The following is a 23,594-nucleotide window of genomic DNA, read 5'->3' on the forward strand; positions in this document are numbered from 1 at the left end:
CAGATGGTGCTCATCAAATATGATCGAACTGAACATAAGGAAATGCAAGCATATCTCTTTTTATAGATTAAATTATATCGACACGAATTATAACTTAAATGGCACAACGCTTGAAACTGTTGAATCCTTTAAAGATCTTGGAATACTTTTGGATCGCAGGCTAAATTTTAGATCTCACATTTCTATGACTGTAAATAAGGCCTATGGATCATTTGGATTTGTCAAGCGCTGGAGTAAGGAGTTTTCTGACCCATTTGTTACAAGAAACTTATATACTTCACTTGTGCGTCCTATCCTGGAATATGGATCTGTAATTTGGGACCCACAGTACCAAATTCATTGCAATCGTATTGAATCTGTTCAGAAACAATTTTTACTGTTTTGTTTACGTCGGAATAACTGGACACCTCAAACCTTGCCGTCTTACAAAGAAAGACTATCGCTCATCAAATTACCTACACTGAAAAGTAGACGTACCATGCTGAATATCTGTTTTACGGTTGATTTAATTAACGGAAGATTTAAATCTGACTTCCTTATTAACAGCATATCATTCGATGTACCCTTTAGACCTACCCGCAACTTTGAACTGCTCCACATTGAATACTTTCGAACGAACTTTGAAAACAACGATCCACTTCGCCGTCTTTGTAATGAATTCAATAAATTTTATTATTACCTTGAGAAATACAATGTAAAGAAAAAGATAACATTATTATTAAATACTTGATATATTAACAAACGATATGTTTATAATGTAATATATCTGTAAGGGTTTAATCCATAGATGAAAATAATAAAAAAAAGAAGCTTTAGTATCTTAATGTGGAAGTTGTATATGTGTTTGTCTAACTCTCTTTTTATATTTGGCGGGAGATGCTACATATAATAAATACTCCCCCTGAGGAACGCATGAACTTCAAAGCCGACACAGACCACTGTGCACAGATTTACAGAAATCTAATACAAAATCGCAAACACAATTAAGATAATAAATCAGTTAGACATGAGCATTGTAAGAGAAAGTCTACTACTTTGTAAAATGTAAATACAATTAATGTTATATTTTTGTTTCAAAACGTTGTTAAAGTTAATATTGTAAAATATTTAAATTATTACAATTTATAGATAATATCTCGCTGAAGATGATCACCGATGCTGTATCGAAATATCCGAGAACAGCAATATTTCAATAAAAAGTAATGAAAAACATTAACACCAGCATTTTTCATTAGTCCATGACCTCAACACTGATGAAAAAGACTGTTTTTCATATGTTTGGCTATAAACATTATATGTTTGGAACACAAATTTTTAAATACAATATTTTTGAGTGCAAGCATATAATGTTCATAAACTAGGTTAGGTTAGGTTTATTTTTCCTTGGGCAATTGATCAGCTACTTCTTTGATCCTTACAAACTGTGTGGTCCGCTGTTCGAATCCCCGTCCGGCAAAAGGTAAAATTAAAATAAAAAAATCATACAATTGATTAATTTCTTCTACAATGTTTGTATTACAGAAAAAGGTGCTAAGAACTAAAAAATCTCGTGGAAGTGAGAAAGATGTGGGGGAATATACAATTGGGCAGAAACAAAATTTTGAGCATTCAGGTCGAAAACCTATGTTGTTAGCACCTATATTACCTGTTTATTTTCATAATTCATTATGATTGTAAATATATAAATAAATAAATAAAATTTTGAGCACAATATTGTTTGGGAGAATTTTTTTAAGCATATAATATTTTTGGGTGAAAATGCTTCCAAACATATTATATGTTCACATAATAACATATTGTTTTTTGGAAGACAACATTATTGAATTTGGATGCAAAAATACAAAATGTTTGGAACTTAGACTACCCAAACATATATTGTTTAGACCAATATGCTTTCAAACATATTATATATTGGAAGAGATCAAACATATAAATGTTTGGGCAATACCCAAAAATATATATGCTTGAAGCAAAATATGTTTGGGAGTATATGTTACAGAAGCGATTTTTTGTGAGCGTGTAGATCCTTCTAGCATTGTCTAAGAATGTTCTGGCGTTGCCAGAATATTGTAGTGCTACCAGAATGTTCTTGTATTGCCACACCGTCATATATAAAAGCGCTCGCATGCTGCTAACGAGTCAGTCTTAATTAAAGCATCAAACGAATAACTTCAGTGTGAACGAATTGTACAGTGTGAAGTCATAGTAAATAAATTGTAGATTGTCGTTATTTAAAAGAACTGTGTTTTAATTGTCGGGTAATTAAAAACGCCTAAATATAAAAACGTAACAGTTGGTGTCGGAAGTGAAATAACGAAAAAAAAATCTACAATGAAGTTTAATGAGCTTCGTGTGGAAGACTTAAAAAAGGAATTGAGCAAACTGGAGCTGCCGACAACAGGCAATAAGGCCCAGCTTCAAAAGCGTCTACTGGAAGAGTTTGAACGGCGTAATATGGACATTGCGACGCATGAGTTTGATTATAAGGAAGACATTGATGAATCAATACTCGTCAATACAAGCAGTGTAGAAACTCCATCTGTGGCTTCGAGTGTTATGGATTACACATGCTGCCGATGTAATACAAAGTATCCCAACTTCTTCCAGAAATAACTATAACGAAGTAATAGCTGCACTACAACGCAAGTATGGTGGAGAACATAAGCAAGACATCTTTAGAATGGAATTAAGAGGTAGAGTCCAGAAATCAAACGAGACTCTACAAGACTTTGCAACAGAAGTTGAGCGGTTGGTGCTACTGACATACTTGTGGACCGCATCAAAATTGAGACCTTTGTGAATGGCATTCGAGACCCAGACATAAAATGTGCAACATATGCGTCACAAAAGGCTACATTCGCAGAAACAGTAACGTTTGCACTTGCGCAAGAAACTGCGAGATTGCTGGCACGGCCTCAAATTCACAAAGTACGCAGAGTAGACACCGAGTGTGAAGAATCGAAATCTATCATTGAATCGATGAAAGAAGCAATGAAGCAGGCAATGCAAGAATTAAAATAGGATGAAACTAAATCCCGAATAAAATGCTATAACTGTGATAAGCCGGGACATCTAGCTCGAGAATGCAAAGCACGACGCAAACGGTCAAGATCCACATCACCATCTCCATTAAACAATAGCCATAAGAAGGTAACCCCACAGTCAAGTGAGTCACCTTTAAACTAAATCGAGCTAGTTCAGCGGGGCAAGAGCTGCCTCCAACAAAAAAATAACGATTTAACTATTGCGGGTGTTATTAATGGCGACAAGCGTACTTTGACGTTGGATACTGGTGCATCAAAGTCTATCATTAGATCTGATTTAGTAAAAGGAAAAGTTACACCACTGATTGGAGTCAAGCTACGAACGGCTACAGGGGAACCCGCAACCGTATATGGAAAGGTCGCCGTAAAATTAACTATTGCCAACAAATCCGTTACTTATGATTTCATTGTGGCCGATATAGTAGACGAAGTTATAATTGGAGCGGATTTCATGATTGCTTTTGGTCTCAATCTGGATATGAAGCGTCGTGTAATGACATGGTGCGATGCCGAAATAACGGTAAACGTGGGCTATAGTGAGAATACACCTGTCAGACGTTTGACAACGAGCCAGTCAGAGTCTATACCACCGAATGCCGAAGCAATTATATGGGTTTCTATGGATGGAGATTGTGAAGTCGGCCAATTGTGGGTTGTTGAACCAGCAGAAAACAAAAGCAACAACATCTTGATAGCAAATGCCCTGGCAACAACGAACGAAGAGAGACTAATACCAGTTCGTGTCTTGAACTTGTCTGACAATCATGAGCAAATTGTAAAATTTTCTGACATTGGAAAATGTACACCAGCCGAGGCAATAGTCAATTTGGAAGGCAACTCATCAAAGACACATGGAACAGTGAGAAAACATCTAGAAGTGTATTTCGAGGCTTGGACACGTCATCTATCGCCGTCAGAGAGAAATAAAGCAAAACAATTGTTGTGGAAAAACGCCTCTGCTTTTGCTTCTGAAAAGGGAAATCAAGGAAGAACATCTGTAGTGAAACATGAAATTAAAACCGCAGAAGAAAGGCCCATAAAACAGGCACCACGAAGTGTTCCCCTGGCAAAAAGAGACGAAGTTCAAAAGCTCATAAAGGAAATGGCGGAGAGTGGAGTGATCGAGCCATCATCAAGTCCTTGGTGTTCCCCAGTTGTGCTGGTCAAAAAGAAAGATAGAAGTACCCGATTCTGCGTGGACTACAGAAAACTGAATGATGTCACCAAAAAGGACAGTTATCCGCTTCCACGCATTGATGACACGTTGGACACACTAGCCGGAACAACATGGTTTTCTACGCTTGATTTGCAGAGTGGATATTGGCAAGTATAGATCGCCGAGAAAGACAAGGAAAACACGGATTTTGGCGTTAATGGCGGTCTCTGGCAATTCAATGTAATGCCGTTCGGGCTCTGCAATGCTCCGGCTACCTTCGAAAGATTGATGGAGCGGGTACTGAAGGGGTTGCACTGGAAATCGTGCTTGATATACTTGGATGACATCATAGTGATGGGCAAAACATTTGACGAGCACCTTAAGAACTTGAAAGACGTTATCCAGCAATTGTCAGCCGCTGGTCTACGCCTTAACGCAAAGAAATACTCCCTTTTCCAGCGGGAAGTTAAATACCGGGGTCATCATGTGACTGCAGAGGGCATATCCACCGATGAAAACAAAATCCAAGCTGTCAGAGATTGGCCACGACCTGGAAATCTCTACGAATTAAGAAGTTTCCTTGGGTTATGTACATATTACCGACGATTCGTCCCAAACTTCGCCAGCATCGCCGCTAGTCTCCATAAATTGACGCAAAAAGGTCAGAAGTTCCAGTGGAGCGACGAACAGGAGGATTCATTCCAACATTTAAAAGAACTTTTATGTTCAGCTCCTGTTCTAGCGTATCCTATTCCGGGCGACATTTGAAATTTGTTTTGGATACAGATGCTAGCGCGCATGGTATTGGAGGTGTGCTATCCCAACAGATAGACGGCAAGGAGAAGGTCATCGGATATTTCAGCCGAACGTTGTCCAAGCCCGAAAAGAACTACTGTGTAACGCGACGAGAGCTGCTAGCCGTCATAGAGAGTGTAAATATTTGTATGGACAACACTTCTTGCTCAGGACTGATCACTCAGCTCTACGATGGTTGCTCCAATTCAAGAATCCGGAAGCTCAACTGGCACGTTAGATCGAGAGGCTCCAAAGATATGATTTCAGTATCGAGCATAGAAAAGGTGGAAAACACGGTAACGCTGACGCTTTGTCACGTCGACCTTGCAGTATAGAATGCAAGCACTGCTCGAAAGCTGAACATAAGGAGGAGATTGTTGATATTCGGCTGTTACACATCAAATCTGGAGTGGACTGGCCAACAGAACAGCGTAAAGATCCCATTTTGAACAAAATTACTTCGGTAAAGGAAGAGAACAAGAAGCCCAGTAAGAAAGACATCGCAGCCGAAAGTCCACTTATGAAATCATACTGGGCTCAATGGGATAGTTTAGTTCTAGTCAATGGATCCCTGCAACGTAAATGGGAAAGCGAAGATGGCAAGAGCAGCCGAAATTTGATCATCGTTCCAGATTCCAAAATAAGAGACGTTTTGGCGGAGTTCCATAATGGTCCCAGTGGAGGTCATCTGGGAATAACCAAAACCGCCGATAAAGTGAAGCAACGATTCTACTGCGTTGGATGCCAGAAATCAATTGCTGAATGGGTAGCCAATTGCGAGAAGTGCATGAAGGCGAAAGGTCCAACAAGGAAAAGTCGAGGTCCTATGCAAGAATATAGACCAGGAGCCCCGTTTGAAAGAATAGCAATGGACGTGGCAGGCCCTTTCCCAGTAAGTGATTCTGGAAACCGTTATGTCCTTGTGGTCATGGATTACTTCAGCAAATGGCCGGAGGTGTATGCAATTCCAAACCAAGAGGCAAAAACGATTGTGGATGTTGTCAACAAAAATTGGATATGTCGCTACGGTGTGCCGTCCGAGATTCACTCAGACCAGGGAAGAAATTTTGAATCGGCCATATTCAAAGAGATGTGTGAATCTCTTGGTATCAAGAAAACGAGGACTACACCATTACATCCACAATCCGATGGCATGGTAGAAAGATTTAACCGCACTCTGGAGGAACATCTTCGAAAAGTAGTGGACAACGGCCAGAGGGACTGGGACGAGCATATACCAAAGTTTTTGCTGTCGTATAGATCTGCCATTCATGAATCCACCTCTCGAACACCGGCCAATGTTCTATTCGGAACCGAGTTGAAGTTGCCTGGAGATCTGATATTCGGCGCTAAACCTAATGAGTTCGCCATGGAAGAAAACAGAAACGACATCCCAAACACTTTCGGTGAAGTTCACGAATCAGTGCGCAACAAAATAAAAATGGTCAGCAACAGAATGAAGGCGAGATACGATCGTGCTGTAAATACTGAGGGCTTCCAAGAAGAAGAATTGGTTCTGCTATTTATCCCGCAACGAAAGAAAGGATTGTGTCCTAAACTGCAAACACAGTGGGAAGGCCCATACAAAGTCATCAAGAAGATCAATGATGTTGTATACCGGATTCAGAAGGACAACAGCCCTAGATCAAAGATGAAAGTTGTACATCTGGAACGATTGGCTCCTTACGGAACAGGTTCTGTGCCTGTTCGGGACGAACAGGCTTAAGCGGGAGGCAGTGTTACGAATTTGATAATTATAGATTTAAGTTTGTTTAAATTAGTTTCCGTTAATTTAAAATTTCAAATTGTAACGATAAAATTTCGCTATCACTTGTTGGAATCATCTATTCATTTTCTAGTGTTTTCCTGAATTTCTTTTATGTTCTTTTGTTGGCTTACCGAAATGTTTGTTCTTACTCTCTCATAGAATAGCAACCCCTTTGCTTTGTTATTCTGCATTCTCATTTCATCTCATTGTCTATTGTCATTGTTGTTGTAGTAATGCGAGCATATACCTATGTGAGTGTGTATGTGTTTGGCAGCCACCAGATGAACAAACTTAATGGTCGTAGATCCTTCTAGCATTGTCTAAGAATGTTCTGGCGTTGCCAGAATATTGTAGTGCTACCAGAATGTTCTCGTATTGCCACACCGTCATATATAAAGGGTGATTCTTTTGAGGTTAGGATTTTCATGCATTAGTATTTGACAGATCACGTGGGATTTCAGACATGGTGTCAAAGAGAAAGACGCTCAGTATGCTTTGACATTTCATCATGAATAGACTTACTAACGAGCAACGCTTGCAAATCATTGAATTTTATTACCAAAATCAGTGTTCGGTTCGAAATGTGTTTCGCGCTTTTTTATCGACAAATTTTGTTCAGCGATGAGGCTCATTTCTGGTTGAATGGCTACGTAAATAAGCAAAATTGCCGCATTTGGAGTGAAGAGCAACCAGAAGCCGTTCAAGAACTGCCCATGCATCCCGAAAAATGCACTGTTTGGTGTGGTTTGTACGCTGGTGGAATCATTGGACCGTATTTTTTCAAAGATGCTGTTGGACGCAACGTTACGGTGAATGGCGATCGCTATCGTTCGATGCTAACAAACTTTTTGTTGCCAAAAATGGAAGAACTGAACTTGGTTGACATGTGGTTTCAACAAGATGGCGCTACATGCCACACAGCTCGCGATTCTATGGCCATTTTGAGGGAAAACTTCGGAGAACAATTCATCTCAAGAAATGGACCGGTAAGTTGGCCACCAAGGTCGTTATTTAAAAGAACTGTGTTTTAATTATCGGGTAATTAAAAACGCCTAAATATAAAAACGTAACAATATATACACAAAGAAAATTTCATTAAATGTAGGAAAAATACTATGTGTGAATATAAACAAGTATAAATTTACATATTATGAGTAAAAATATATATGTTGTGATATAAGACTTCGCCAAAAATTGTATATGCTTAAGTAAAATATTAAAATGAGTATTCGGAGAGAAAATTCATTCGGAACCAAGATAAAATATATTTGAGAAAAAGAGCATGAGTTTTGTTTATCATTTTCGCATTACGGGCACAATTTTTTTGTTTCTTCAAAACAAATCGGAACGTAGGACGAGTAAGTCAAAATATTCAAACAAAGATAATTAAAGGGATCTTCATAAAAACTAACGAAAGGGCACTATACACTGAACAAAAAGCATGTCCGGTTCCAAAGATTGTGTCTCCACTTTAACAATTTTGGTATTGATTCCGAACCAAAGAAGCGGAGAATACAAGTAAGGATGCTTTTAAGACACAATTCTCTTTTAAATGGGGTTTTATGTACTTGACTCTACGAAGCACATTTCAATTTTTCGCTTTTTTTTCATATGCTATAAAATGTCCGTTAAAAACAAGACTTCCAGTAGAAATTATGCTGTTTCAAGTAAAAAATGTCTTTAAAATAAAGTATTGAAAAACATATCCTATTTTTTAATGATTTTTGCCTTGTTGTCAAGATGCAAAAATGCAACAAATTTAAAGACAGTTTCATTAATTTTAAAGAATTTTTCTGAATTATTAAAGTCAAGTTGACCTTAGTCCAAAAATTTGTTCTTTCATGTTATGATACCCATTTTTAAGTCAAATCACTTAATTATAACGACAACACGACTTCATTGAAAGTATCGACCTTTGAACATGGAAAAAACTTTATATTAGAGAAATGCGTCTTCTAAGCTAAGCAAAAGTTGTATTCTTATTTTAAGGACATGAACTCTTTGGCCTCACGACAATATTTTTTCAGTGCACTCTTTTTAGAGTTGTGAAAGTAAAATGAAAACAGGGCGAAACAGTGAGATCTATTAAAAAGTAAGATCTATAAAAACAAAGATTAGTTCCTCTTTATTAATGAGTAGTCCAAGAGGAGTTGACGGATTGTTTCGAAAATAAAAGCGGGCATTGAGTTCGAGTTTTGCCGCTAAAATTATTTCTCATTTTAGCGGCAAAACCAGAATAACATTACAACTTTTTCCGGTAAATTGTATTATAACATGGTGGTGAAAGATCCAAAGCAACAATTGAATAAGTTTATTTTCTTTAAAAGAAATTATTAAAGAAAAGTAAAAGGGTAAACATGGCCATTTTAATGCGATAATACCAATTTATACCGGCCTTAAGAATTAAATTAAGTACAAAATTATTCGTTAATAAAAATTCATATTTATTTGTATTTCTAAATTAATGGTGTTACATGCTAGCAAACAATTGTTCACACCAAAATAAATGTATGTGCTGTTGTAAAATTACTCTTTAGAATTTAAATATAATGTGCTTTTGAATGGTTATCGTTAACCTTAGGATTCGATGGAAAAATATTTTTATATACTCGAATTCACGATCTTCTTTTGTAAGAGTTTTTAAATTTCTTCGAAAATTTTAAACTTGTATCCAAAACCCTTTATTTGTTACAAAATTTTTATTGTTTCAATAAAAAAATAATATTTGATTTGAACTCAGTCCATTTCGTTTATATCAAGCACTTTTCTTTTCTGACTTTAAGTATTTTATAAAACACACTTTACAATTTCGTAGTAAAAATTTAATATAATAGTATGTAATGCTGAACACCTTTTCGGGAACTTCCGAACGTATCTGGAATATATGTTAAAAAATATATTTAACAAAAAATGGTGTTGGTCGAAGCAGGGATCGAACCCAGGTCCCCTGTCTCGCAAGGCGGACGACCAACCACTGCTCCACGCTGCCAACAAATGTATGTTTAACAATGTTATGTTGTTAAACAATGTTATGTTTGAATCGGCTCGTGGGCGCCGCAAGCTATGCTATATAAATATAACTTATAACGATAATTATCTCTTGATGACCATAACAGTTACGTAGCCCAGTGGTTAGTGTGCTGGCTTACAAACTGTGTGGTCCGCGGTTCGAATCCCCGTCCGGCAAAAGGTAAAAATAAAAAAAAGGTGCTAAGAACTAAAAAACTCATGGAAGTGAGAAAAATGTGAGGGAATATACAATTAGGCAGAAAAAATTTGAGCACAATCTTCTTTGCGAGAAAATTCTTCTAAGCATATAATATTTTTGGCTTCAAAATGTTTCCAAACATATCATATGTTCACATAATAACATATAGTTTTTTGGAAGACAACATTATTGAATTTGGATGGAAAAATACATAATGTTTGGAACTTAGACTACCCAAACATATTATATTGTTTAGACAAACATATTATATATTGGAAGAAATCAAATATATAAATGTTTGGGCAATACCCAAAAATTTATATGCTTGAAGCAAAATGTGTTTGGGAGTATATGTTACAGAAGCGATTTTTTTGAGGGTGTATAAATACATAAAATTGTATTTAAAAACGAAGGTAAGCAGATCTAAATTTGAAGTAAAAGGTTTACCACAAATATGTAAGATTTGTCCAAATGAATGAAAAAAGTTCAATAAAATCATTCCATATATGATTTCAATTCAGTTAAATTTTTTCATTCTGTAGTATAGTGGTACATAAATATAGGAAAATGTTAACTAATATACGGAATGCATTCTACCTAATTTCTACGAAAATCACATCATTCAAACAAATAAAAATGTCTTTGGCGCTATACGAAGTTCAACTTTCTTCACAATGAGTTAATTTTAACTTAAAGAAGGGGTCACTTCTTCTGGGTGTTGTTGCCTGACGATTAATAAATGTAAAAAATTATAAACTGATAATTGAAGATTCCAAAATGAAGACGACTGAAAGGGTTGTTATTCTGTTGGTGTTTTCTTTCTTTATACGCCATTACGGATATTGATAGACTTATTGTTTGATATTTATGTTTAATAATTTTCAAAAAAACGAAAATTTGTCTCACTAATTTAAAACAAAAAATATTTTTTTATTTGTTAGTTATTACATTATTTTTTAACAATCTCTCCGTATACCATAAAAACACGATTCCAACTGAAAAACACCCACGCGCAAACACATCGATGACAGGTATCGATTTCAGGTAGATAAAAGAAATATAGGAAAATTTCCTATATTCTAACAAGTGTGTTTCCTTAAGTTTTGAAATAATTGAGTACTTCTTAGTACGAGTGAACTAAAATATTTGCCTATGCTATGTCTAGTTGGTATGTTTGATAAGCTTTCTATAATAAAGGAAGTCAGATTTATCATTTTATAAGAAATTTTACTAAATTTGAGGAAACTCGGTTTTAATTCGGGTTTTGTTTATTTTTATGAACTCTTTTTTTGACTTTGGCAAAGGAAAAGATATATGCTTGCAAATTTGTTCAGGCAGTAGCCGACTATCAAACCTTTTTTCGGAAGGTTCAAGTATAGTTCACTTTGGGTTGAGTGAATTACCCGAATTTATTCTGATAATTGGTTGATAGTTTTACTGCAAGTAGAGGATGCTGATGAGGAATGTGGTAATTCCGAAACAGCTGTACATCCAACCATCTTGCAGTCTAACATATAGGGCTTTGCCCAAATAACTTGTAGTTTAGTCAATGCATGGTTTTAAGCTGAGATTAAAAACAAAAATAATTTTTAATTAGTTTAAATTAATATATGTCACAATCAGATATATTAATTAATATATCTGATCTTGACAGAAATTTTTCATATTCTCCAAGCGAATTTAAATCCTTATTACTTGCTCATGTATAATTTTTATTATTATTACTATTATCGGTAATGAATAAATAAATAAAGTGAATTTAACTAAACCGTTTTCATAGCAATGAGAATTATTTTGCTTTAAATAGTTTTTAGACAAAAGAATACCTTGCAATGTTTAAGTTTCAAAGGCATTCCGAATTTTAAGTTTATTTACATTAATTGCTTTGAAATTTCTTTCTACATTGGAACCTAAGCTACACATAAATTGTCATATTATTGAGATCCAAAATAACTTGTTTACATTACAACTTATGAAAATCGTCAACTTATAACTACATGACTGTGAAAAATCGTCAAATCGATATAAAAACCCTTAAAAGGAAACACTTGAGTCGAGCATTTAAAAAAATCGTCGTCTCATAACTAATGGCGTTTTCTTTTCTTGTAAAAAATGCACACTTTTTTGCATTTTGCCCGGAAAATGTACTCTTTAGAATCTTTTCTAAAAAAACAGGCAAAAGTGCGAAAAGGCTTCGAATTCTGTTGTGAAAATAGCGCCAACATTAGATGCAAATTACGGGCATTTTCAGCACTGCCAACAAACGAGAGTGCTGCGATTGCCCTGTTTCCTTCTTTGAATTCTTTTCTGCCCGCTGAAATGATAGCATTTTTTTAGGTTGCTGGTAACATTTTAAAAATGCGCATTCTGTACAGACAAAATGAAGGCAAAGCACTTTTTTCAGAAAAGAAAACACCATAAGTTGTTTAAAATCGTCGTCAAATCGTCAGAGGCCAAATTTACCATCAAAATTCGTCAAAATGACGAAAACCCATCAGAATTGGCACCGCTGGACGAACCTTGTGCAAGGCGAGAATGAACGAACATGAAAACGACATAAAGAAAAATAAGAAAACAACAGCTTTATCACAACACTTCGTTGAATTAGGACACAAAGCAGACACAACACATATGAGAGTATTAGATAGGGAGAAAAATGTAAATAACAGATTTACATTGGAATTTTTACATCCAATAACAAATACATAGTTCAATAAATAGAAAAGTAGCTTTAGTTTAGACGATATTCAACTGTGATCTAGATAATAGGAAAGCTCTGTGATATTTAGTTTTTAATCTGATTATTTTCTGCAATTATTTAAAAGTTTTATGTTTGTCTCATGTTATGTTAGCGAATAAGAAAACTTTAAAAGTGCAATAGAGAATAACCTGACAAAAGATTAAATGTAAGTGTGTTTCCTTTTACTATACAGTTGAAATTATGATGAGAAACTAAAAATAAAAATTGTTATATTATATAATGCCAGATTCAATAAAAAACACCATCCCTGAAGAAGCTGGAAACACCCAGCGATACGTTGGGTGACAAAAATGGAATAAATTAATCTTTTATTCGCATTAAAATACATGATCTTAAAAGCCCAATAATAACAATAAATGTTTTAATAACTTTATTTTAGTTCATGGAATTATTATGTTTGGAGAAAGTTTCCTTTACTTTAATAATTTTTTTCATACGTTAGTTAAATTAACTAAAAAATTTGAAAAAAATAACTTACTAAAAACTTTTTCACTTGACACGTATTAAAAAAACTTGACAATCAAGCCAAATCGAGATCGTCTGGCAACCCTAGGAACACTACAAAAATAATTGCATGCAATAAATTTTTGGGCGATTGTTATACGAAGAAAAATCTTCTCATTTTTGGGGTAAATTTCTTTGCATGATTAACTGAGATTGGTAATTAGAGGAAGTTAATTAATCGTTTATTTTTTATTAAAAAAAAACATGGTACATGTGTGAATTCATGGAAATTGGTTTGTTATACAATATATGTTATATATTATCTGTTATAGGAAATTAAAAGCAATTATCTTAATATATAATGCAGGTTTTATGGGTGCTCATATATTGTGCTGAAAACGTTTACCTACTCATGCTTGGCCGTTTCCTGGGAGGCTTTGCCGGCGGTGGGTGCTACGTTGTGTTCCCCCTTTTCATAAGTGAAATAGCCGATACAAGGTAAGTTCAATTTCAGTGTAGACACTTAAATGTCATGTAAGATGATAATATCAATCAGCCATTTTTTCAATCAAAAAAATTTCCATTTAATACTTCTTTCACTTTGTATACTTCAACTAATTCAATTAAAACAATTATTGGTGTTTGACATCAAATTTAGTTAAAGAATCAACTGAAGTTTTAATTAATTTCACGATAAAAATCAATGATCAATCAATATATCATACTTGTTGTCGACGAGAGTGGACGTGTTTCTTTAAGCTCGTAGTAAAATGATATATTGCCTGATCAAATTAATATATTTATAAATATTGTTACGAATTTGATCATTATAGATTTAAGTTTATTTAATTAGTTTCCGTTAATTTAAAATTTCAAATTGTAACGATAAAATTGCACTTGTTGGAATCATCTATTCATTTTCTGGTACTTTCCTAAATTTCTTTTATGTTCTTTTGTTTGCTTATTTTCATATCGAAATGTTACAAACCCCTTTGCTTTGTTATTTTGCATTCTCATTTCATTTCATCTCATTGTTATTGTTATTGCAGTAATGCGAGCATATATCTATGTGAGTGTAAATGTGTTTGGCAGCCACCAGATGAATAAATTAATGGTCGTAGATTCTTCTAGCGCTGTCAATGAATGTTCTGGCGTTGCCAGAATATTCGCCAAACCGTCATATATAAAAGCGCTCGCATGCTGCTAATGAGTCAGTCTTAATTAAAGCGTCAAACGAATAACATCAGTGTGAACGAATTGTAAAGTGAATTAGTGTAAAGTCATAGTAAATAAATTGTAGATTAACGTTATTTAAACGAACAGTATTTTAATTGACGGGTAATTAAAAACGCCTAAATATAAAAACGTAACAATTGGTGTCGGAAGTGAAATAACGAAAAAAATCTACAATGAAGTTTAATGAGCTTCAAGTGGAAGACTTAAAAAAGGAATTGAGCTGCCGACAACGGGTAATAAGGCCCAGCTTCAAAAGCGTCTACTGGAAGAGTTTGAACGGCGTAATATGGACATTGCGATGCATGAGTTTGATTATAAGGAAGACATTGATGAATCAATACTCGTCAATACCAGCAGTGTAGAAACTCCGTCTGTGGCTTCGAGTGTTGTGAATTACACATCAATGCTCAGTGTTTTGAGCAAAATGATGGAGGAAAACTCTAGAAAAATCATGGATGAGAATTGTAGAAAAATGGAAGAAAATTCTAGAAAATTGCTGAAAGAAAATGCCCTACAAATCTAGAAAATTGGAAGAAAAATTCGACGAAAAATCTAGAATTCTCAATGAAAAACTACAACAAATTTCTGAAGGCATGGAGAAACGTGTGGACCATATAGAAAATCAAATTGTGGAATTGGATAATAAAGTTCTTTCGGTGGATGAAAAAATTATGGTTCATGATGAGAAGTTTCTACACATCGAGAAAAAAATGTCAGAGCTGGAAGTTAAAGGTGGTCAAGTGCGCGTCATCGAGGGCTCAAAAATCAAAACTCCTATTTTCGATGGCTCAACGTCATTTGATGTCTTCAAATTCCAATTCGAAATGGTTGCTTGTAGAAATTTGTGGAATGACGATGATAAAGCAATTGAACTTCTATTGGCATTAAAGGGCAATGCTGCTGATGTGATACAAAGCATTCCCGCTGCTTCTAGAAATAACTATAATGAAGTAATAGCGGCACTTGAACTTGAACGTATGGTGGAGAGCACAAGCAGGACATCTTCAGAATGGAATTGAGAGGAAGAATCCAGAAATCGAATGAAACCCTATAAGATTTCGCAACAGAAGTTGAGCGGCTAGTGCTTTTGACATACCCACGTGAGAGTCATCCTCTTGTGGACCGCATCATGATTGAGACCTTCGTCAATGGAATTCGAGACCCAGATATAAAATGTGTCACAAAAGACTACATTCGCTGAAACAGTAACATTCGCACTCGCACAGGAGACTGCGAGATTGCTAGCGCGGCCTCAAATTCGCAAGGTACGTAAAGTAGAGACAGAGTGTGATGAATCAAAGTCCGTTATTGAGTCGATGAAAGAGGGCATGAAGCAGGCAATGCAAGAAATGAAGCAAGAGGCAAATAAATCCCGGATCAAATGCTATAACTGTGATGAGCCGGGACATCTAGCTAGAGAGTGCAAAGTACGACGCAAACTGTCAAGATCCACATCACCATCTCCATTAAACAATAGCCATAAGAAGGTGACACCACAATCATGAGAGTCACCTTTAAACTAAATCGAGCTAGTTCAGCGGGGCAAGAGGTGGCTACCACAGACGATGGCCCCACCATCTCCATAGCAATAGTTCAACAGAAAAATAAAAATTTAACTATTGCGGGTGTTATTAATGGCGACAAGCGTACTTTGACGATGGATACTGGTGCATCAAAGTCTATCATTAGATCTGATTTAGTAAAAGGAAAAGTAACACCACTGATTGGAGTCAAGCTACGCACGGCTACTGGGGAACCCGCAACCGAAGAGTCGTGTAATGACATGGTGCGATATCGAAATAACGGTAAACGTGGGATACGACGAGAATACACCTGTCCGACGTTTGACAACGAGCCAGTCAGATTCTATACCACCGAATGCCGAAGCAATTATATGGGTTTCTATGAATGGAGATTGTGAAGTCGGCCAATTGTGGGTTGTTGAACCAGCAGAAAACAAAAGCAACAACATCTTGATAGCAAATGTGATGTGATGTTTTAATTGTAATAATAATGATTTATTTAATATATGTTATGCTTGTATAATTGTTAAACGTTAAATATTACTGTTTTACACAATTGTTAAATTATTACTATGTAAATGTAGTACAGTTTATACTTTTTGTACTACTATATCAATAAATACAAATACAAATGCCCTGGTAACAACGAACGAAGAGAGACTAATACCAGTTCGTGTCTTGAACTTGTCTGACAATCACGAGCAAATTGTAAAATTTTCTGACATTGGCAAATGTACAACAGCCGAGGCAATATTCAGTTTGGAAGGCAACTCATCAAAGACACATGGAGCAGTGAGAAAACATCTAGAAGGGTATGTCGAGCCTTGGGCACGTCCTCTATCGCCGTCAGAGAGAAATAAAGCCAAGCAATTGTTGTGGAAAACGCCTCTGCTTTTGCTTCTGAAAAGGGAAATCAAAGAAGAACATCTGTAGTGAAACATGAAATTAAAACCGCAGAAGAAAGGCCCATAAAACAGCACCACCAGTGTTCCCCTGGCAAAAAGAGACGAAGTTCAAAAGCTCATATAGGAAATGGTGGAGAGTGGTGAGATCGAGCCATCATCAAGTCCTTGGTGTTCCCCAGTTGTGCTGGTCAAAAAGAAAGATGGAAGTACCCGATTCTGCGTGGACTACAGAAAACTGAATGATGTCACCAAAAAGGACAGTTATCCGCTTCCACGCATTAATGACATGTTGGACACACTAGACGGAACAACATGGTTTTCTTGATTTGCAGAGTGGATATTGGCAAGTAGAGATCGCCGAGAAAGACAAGGAAAAGACGGTTTATGGCGTTAATGGCGGTCTCTGGCAATTCAATGTAATGCCGTTCGGGCTCTGCAACGCTCCGGCTACCTTGGAAAGATTGATGGAGCGGGTACTGAAGGGGTTGCACTGGAAATCGTGCTTGATATACTTGGATGACATCATAGTGATGGGCAAAACATTTGACGAGCACCTTAAGAACTTGAAAAAAGTTTTCCAGCAATTGTCAGCCGCTGGTCTACGCCTTAACACAAAGAAATGCTCCCTTTTCCAGCGTCATCCATTTTACCTGGGTCATCATGTGACTGCAGAGGGCATATCCACCGATGAAGACAAAATCCAAGCTCTCAGAAATTGGCCACGACCCCAAAATCTCCACGAATTAAGAAGTTTCCTTGGGTTATGTACATATTACCGACGATTCGTCCCAAACTTCGCTAGCATCGCAGCTAGTCTCCATAAATTGACGCAAAAAGGTCAGAAGTTCCAGTGGAGCGACGAACAGGAGGATTCATTCCAACATTTAAAAGAACTTTTATGTTCAGCTCCTGTTCTAGCGTATCCTATTCCGGGCGAAAAATTTGTTTTGGATACAGATGCTAGCGCGCATTGGTATTGGAGGTGTGCTATCTCAACAGATAGACGGCAAGGAGAAGGTCATCGGATATTTCAGCCGAACGTTGTCCAAGCCCGAAAAGAACTACTGTGTAACGCGACGAGAGCTGCTAGCCATCATAGAGAGTGTAAAACATTATCATAAATATTTGTATGGACAACACTTCTTGCTCAGGACTGATCACTCAGCTCTACGATGGTTGCTCCAATTCAAGAATCCGGAAGCTCAACTGGCACGTTGGATCGAGAGGCTCCAAAGCTATGATTTCAGTATCGAGCATAGAAAGGGTGGAAAACAAGGTAACGCTGACGCTTTGGCACGTCGACCTTGCAGTATAGAATGGAAGCACTGCTCGAAAGCTGAACATAAGGAGGAGATTGTTGATATTCGGCTGTTACACATCGAATCTGGAGTAGACTGGCCAACAGAACAGCGTAAAGATCCCATTTTGAACAAAATTATTTCGGCAAAGGAAGATAACAAGAAGCCCAGTAAGAAAGACATCGCAGCCGAAAGTCCACTTATGAAATCATACTGGGCTCAATGGGATAGTTTAGTTCTAGTCAATGGATCCCTGCAACGTAAATGGGAAAGCGAAGATGGCAAGAGCAGCCGAAATTTTATCATCGTACCGGATTCCAAAATAAGAGATGTTTTGGCGGAGTTCTATAATGGTCCCAGTGGAGGTCATCTGGGAATAACCAAAACAGCCGAGAAAGTGAAGCAACGATTCTACTGGGTTGGATGCCAGAAACCAATTGCTGAATGGGTAGCCAATTGCGAGAAGTGCATGAAGGCGAACAAGGAAAAGTCGAGACCCTATGCAAGAATATAGAGCCCCGTTTGAAAGAATAGCAATGGACGTGGCAGGACCTTTCCCAGTAAGTGATTCTGGAAACCGTTATGTCCTTGTGGTCATGGATTACTTCAGCAAATGGCCGGAGGTGTATGCAATTCCAAACCAACAAAAACTGGATATGTCGCTACGGTGTGCCGTCCGAGATTCACTCAGACCAGGGAAGAAATTTTGAATCGGCATATTTAAAGAGATGTGTGAATGAATGGTATCAGGAAAACGAGGACTACGCCATTACATCCACAATCCGATGGCATGGTAGAAATGTTTAATCGCACTCTGGAGGAACATCTTCGAAAAGTGGTGGACAACGGCCAGAGGGACTGGGACGAGCATATACCAAAGTTTTTGCTGTCCTATAGATCTGCCATTCATGATTCCACCTCTCGAACACCGGCCAATGTTCTATTCGGAACTGAGTTTAAGTTGCCTGGAGATCTGATATTCGGCGCTAAACCTAATGAGCTCGCCATGGAAGAAAACAGAAACGACATCCCAAACACTTTCGGTGAAGTTTGGACAAATAGATTGGCATGACATGTATGGACTCATATCTGTTGACCAGCAATTCGATTTTTTGCGAAATGCTATATGTGATCTATATAACGCAACTGTGCCTATTAAGAGGATCAAAGTGAAATCAGGTACTAAACCATGGTTTAACGACACGATTAAGACTGCTATAAGGGAAAGGGATATTGCATACTCACGATGGAAGCGCTTTAGATTACCACATCTTCTAGAGGAGTATCGATCGGCGCGGAGAATAGCGAACAGAAATATCAATGCGGCGAAGACTGAATATTACTCTATGCGTTTCAATTCTGCTTTAGATTCCAGGGAAAAATGGAGAATTATACATGATATTGGCGTTGGGAAGTCTAGGTCGTCGCGCGGTTATCAAGGTGATCCAAATGACTTGAACGAGATGTTTACTATATCCCTGCCCCTCCGACGGACACATCCTTCTATGACACGAATGACGGCATAGGAGGAATCTTATCTGAGAGGAAAGATTTCGAGTTCAGGTGCGTTACCCAAGATGAGGTCATAGAGAGTTTTTTCATGGTTAAGTCGAATGCTATTGGTCTGGATGGAATGGACCCCAGGTTTATACGAATACTGCTCCCTCAACTTATACCTCTTTTCACCTACTTATTTAACACAATTCTGACCTCCAGTACTTATCCCACGATATGGAAGCATGCAAAGATTATTCCTATACCGAAATCTAATTCAGAGTCACGACCCATTGCTATTTTGTGTTATGTTTCTAAAGTGTTCGAAAAGATTTTACATAAGCAGATATATTATTATCTTCTTCGCGGTAACTTGTTATCTGAAAGGTAGTCTGGTTTCCGCAGAGATCATATTTGTGTGAGTGCACTGATCGAAGTATCGGAGTCAATTAGGAGAAATATTGATGAGAACCATGTTAGTTTTCTTGTACTCTTAGATCACTCAAAGGCTTTCGATACTGTTGATCACAAAATGTTATGTCTAAAACTTCAAAGATTTTTCAATTTCTCACCTACTGCTACCTCTCTCATAACTTCCTATCTTAACAATCGGTTACAGACGGTTTACACCAGAGATACTTATTCATTGCCATTACCAGTTACGAAAGGGGTTCCACAGGGTTCTATAATTGGACCTCTATTATTTTGCATGTACGCAAATGACCTCCCTCTAGAAATAGTCCATAGTCAGATACTTATGTATGCAGACGACATACAAATCTTTTTAAGTAGTCCGGTAGGTGATACTAGTGAGTGTTTGGGGAAACTTAACCACGACCTTGATCGTGTGTTTCGATGGGCAACAGCAAATGGTCTGCTACTAAATTCACAAAAGTCTAAATGTTTGATTATACACAAGAATAGAAGGTTCTCTTTGTCCAATGCTGACATTATGTTATAAAACATGTCCTATAAGAAACTTTTGTCGGTTTTTTTAGAATTGTTTATTTAATTATCGCAAAAAAAAACTATAAAACTAAGCACCTTTAAAAATAACATATTGATTGCTTTTTTTTAATTTTTGTTTGTTTTATTCAAACAAACAAAAAAAAATACCTTAACTTTAAACTTCATTTTACCATACCATCATAGACCAAGGAAGGTATAGACATCACAGCGCTGTCCTATAAGAAACTTTTGTCGGTTTTTTTAGAATTGTTTATTTAATTATCGCAAAAAAAACTATAAAACTAAGCACCTTTAAAAATAACATATTGATTGATTTTTTTAAGTTTTGTTTGTTTTATTCAAACAAACAAAAAAAAAACCTTAACTTTAAACTTCCTTTTACCATACCATCATAGACCAAGGAAGGTATAGACATCTTAAGTGAATTCACAGCGCTGTAGTTTGTCTGCACACGGTAGATGGTTCTTTTTCGTCTGCAATTGAGTGATTTTTTAATTTGGTTTTAATTTGTTTTCTTGATGAAACACCAAATATTGTAAAAGCATATAAAATTCATAAAAAAATCTATACATTCACACCTTTCTTGTAATGCAAATTGAGTCACTTCACTGCGCAATTGAATGGAATGACTGCGCACTGCAAATAAACAAAACCATGGTGAATTGGTCTATGATACAATTGCCTTTGATAAACTGTCAGTAAAATGTTTTAAATATGGGTATTTTTGCTAAGATTATAGATTTAAATTTTCCTTTTTTAACTTTATTTAATAAAAACATTTTAAAACTACACCCTTACAAAAAATCGCTTCTGTAACATATACTCCCAAACATATTTTGCTTCAAGCATATACATTTTTGGGTATTGCCCAAACATTTATATGTTTGATCTCTTCCAATATATAATATGTTTGAAAGCATATTGGTCTAAACAATATGTGTTTGGGTAGTCTAGGTTAGGTTAGGTTAAAGTGGCAGCCCGATTAAGATTCAGGCTCACTTAGACTATTCAGTCCATTGTGATACCACATTAACTAAAAGTACCTATTACATATGGGCACTTCTAGTTTTAACCGCTGAACCTTCTTGATTATTTTTCTTTGTTGAACCAACCAGATTGTTCCAAAAACATTAGCAGACTGCTTAAGTTAACGTTTTCCAGATCCGCCAGTAATCTGAAGCTATATGCTCCTTAAAGTTGCTTGCGCTTTACACAAAATGCAGGACACTCACACAAGAGGTGTTTAATTGATTCTTTTTCCTCCGCATCATGACAGCTCATACAATAGTCATTATACTTCGCGCCAATAGTTTTTGCAAAATCGCCTATCAGGCAGCGACCCGTTATAGCAGATATCAGGAGTGATATCTGACGTCTCGAGAACATTAGCATATCTAGTGTGCGGTTTAAGTTGAAATGGGGCCATATTTGCTTGGTGTCGTTACAACCCTTGCAATTCTCCCATCGAACATTTGCCATCCTAACAGCCTTCTCACGCAGCATGAGCTTGCAGGTAGCTAGGGGCATACCAACAAATTCCAGTTCCCCTGGAATATGTAAGGTAGTCCCTAGCCTTGCCAACTCATCCGCTTCGCAGTTCCCCGGTATGTTCCTATGGCCAGGCACCCATTGGGTAGTCTAAGTTCCAAACATTTTGTATTTTTGCATCCAAATTCAATAATGTTGTCTTCCAAAAAACAATATGTTATTATGTGAACATATAATATGTTTGGAAGCACTTTGCACCCAAAAATATTATATGCTTAATAAAAATTCTCCCAAACAATATTGTGCTCAAAATTTTATTTATTTATATAGTTACAATCATAATGAATTACGAAAATAAACAGGTAATGCTCAAATTTTTGTTTCTGCCTAATTGTATATTCCCCCACATCTTTCTCACTTCCACGAAATTTTTTAGTTCTTAGCACCTTTTTCTGTAATACAAATATTGTAGAAGAAATTATTCAATTGTATGATTTTTTTATTTTAATTTTACCTTTTGCCGGACGGTGATTCGAACAGCGGACCACACAGTTTGTAAGGATCAAAGAAGTAGCTGATCAATTGCCCAAGGAAAAATAAAATGTTAATTTTGTAATAACAAGCAACAACCACCAACTTAATTCAATATCGCTCCCTGTTAAATAGCGCTCCAAGCTACTAAACACATATATGTTTATAGGCTATTTCTAAATTAATATATGTTTGCATCCAAGCATATTATATTTACAAACATTTTATGTCCCAAACATAATATGTTCTAACATATTAACATATATGTCCCAAACATGTTATGCTAGTTTATGAACATTATATGCTTGCACTCAAAAGTATTGTGTTTAAAAATTTGTGTTCCACACATATAATGTTTATAGCCAAACATATGAAAAACAGTCTTTTTCATCCGTGTACACGCAGAGAAGAAACATGGTTGCCACGATCATGTAACATTTTCACCTGCAACCATGTTGGCTCAGTGAACATGGTTCCAAGAAAAATAAAATTGTCCTCATCTACAATGTTATTATATTAAAAGAATTTTCTTTGAATCAAAAGATAATGGTCACGATCTAATGGCGTTTTCTTTTCTTGTATAAAATGCGCACTTTTTTTGCATTTTGCCCGGAAAATGTACTTTTTAGGTTCTTTTAAAAAAAAAAAAAAAGTGCGAAAAGGCTTCGAATTCTTTTGTTAAAGTAGCGCCACGCATAGAGGCAAAGTGCGGGCATTTTCAGCACCGCCGACAAACGAGAGTGCTGCGATTGCCCTGTTTCCTTTTTTGAATTCTTTTCTGCCCGCTAAAACGACAGCATTTTTTAGGTTGCTGGCAACATTTTAAAAATGCGCATTCTGTACAGACAAAATGAAGGCAAGGCACTTTTTTCGGAATAGAAAACACCATAAATGTTTATGGTATTCGTCGAAAATGGGTTTCTTCCTGTTAAAAGAATGTGACAATCAAGGACAAAAAACTTTAGGAAGGTAGG

At 36.4% G+C, this 23,594-nt stretch overlaps 1 protein-coding gene across 1 annotated transcript in view; it reads left to right on the plus strand.

The window, feature by feature from the left end:
- LOC142225850 (facilitated trehalose transporter Tret1-like) overlaps positions 1 to 23,594 on the plus strand; it is a 331,321-nt gene that overhangs the window by 59,307 nt on the left and 248,420 nt on the right. Inside the window, exon 3 of the mRNA XM_075295671.1 lies at positions 13,544 to 13,674. Coding sequence (XP_075151786.1) covers positions 13,544 to 13,674 — 131 coding nt within the window. The remainder of the gene's footprint in view (positions 1 to 13,543; positions 13,675 to 23,594) is intronic.

Source organism: Haematobia irritans, chromosome 2 (assembly GCF_050003625.1).
Source record: "Haematobia irritans isolate KBUSLIRL chromosome 2, ASM5000362v1, whole genome shotgun sequence".
Taxonomy (NCBI): Eukaryota; Metazoa; Arthropoda; class Insecta; order Diptera; family Muscidae; genus Haematobia; species Haematobia irritans.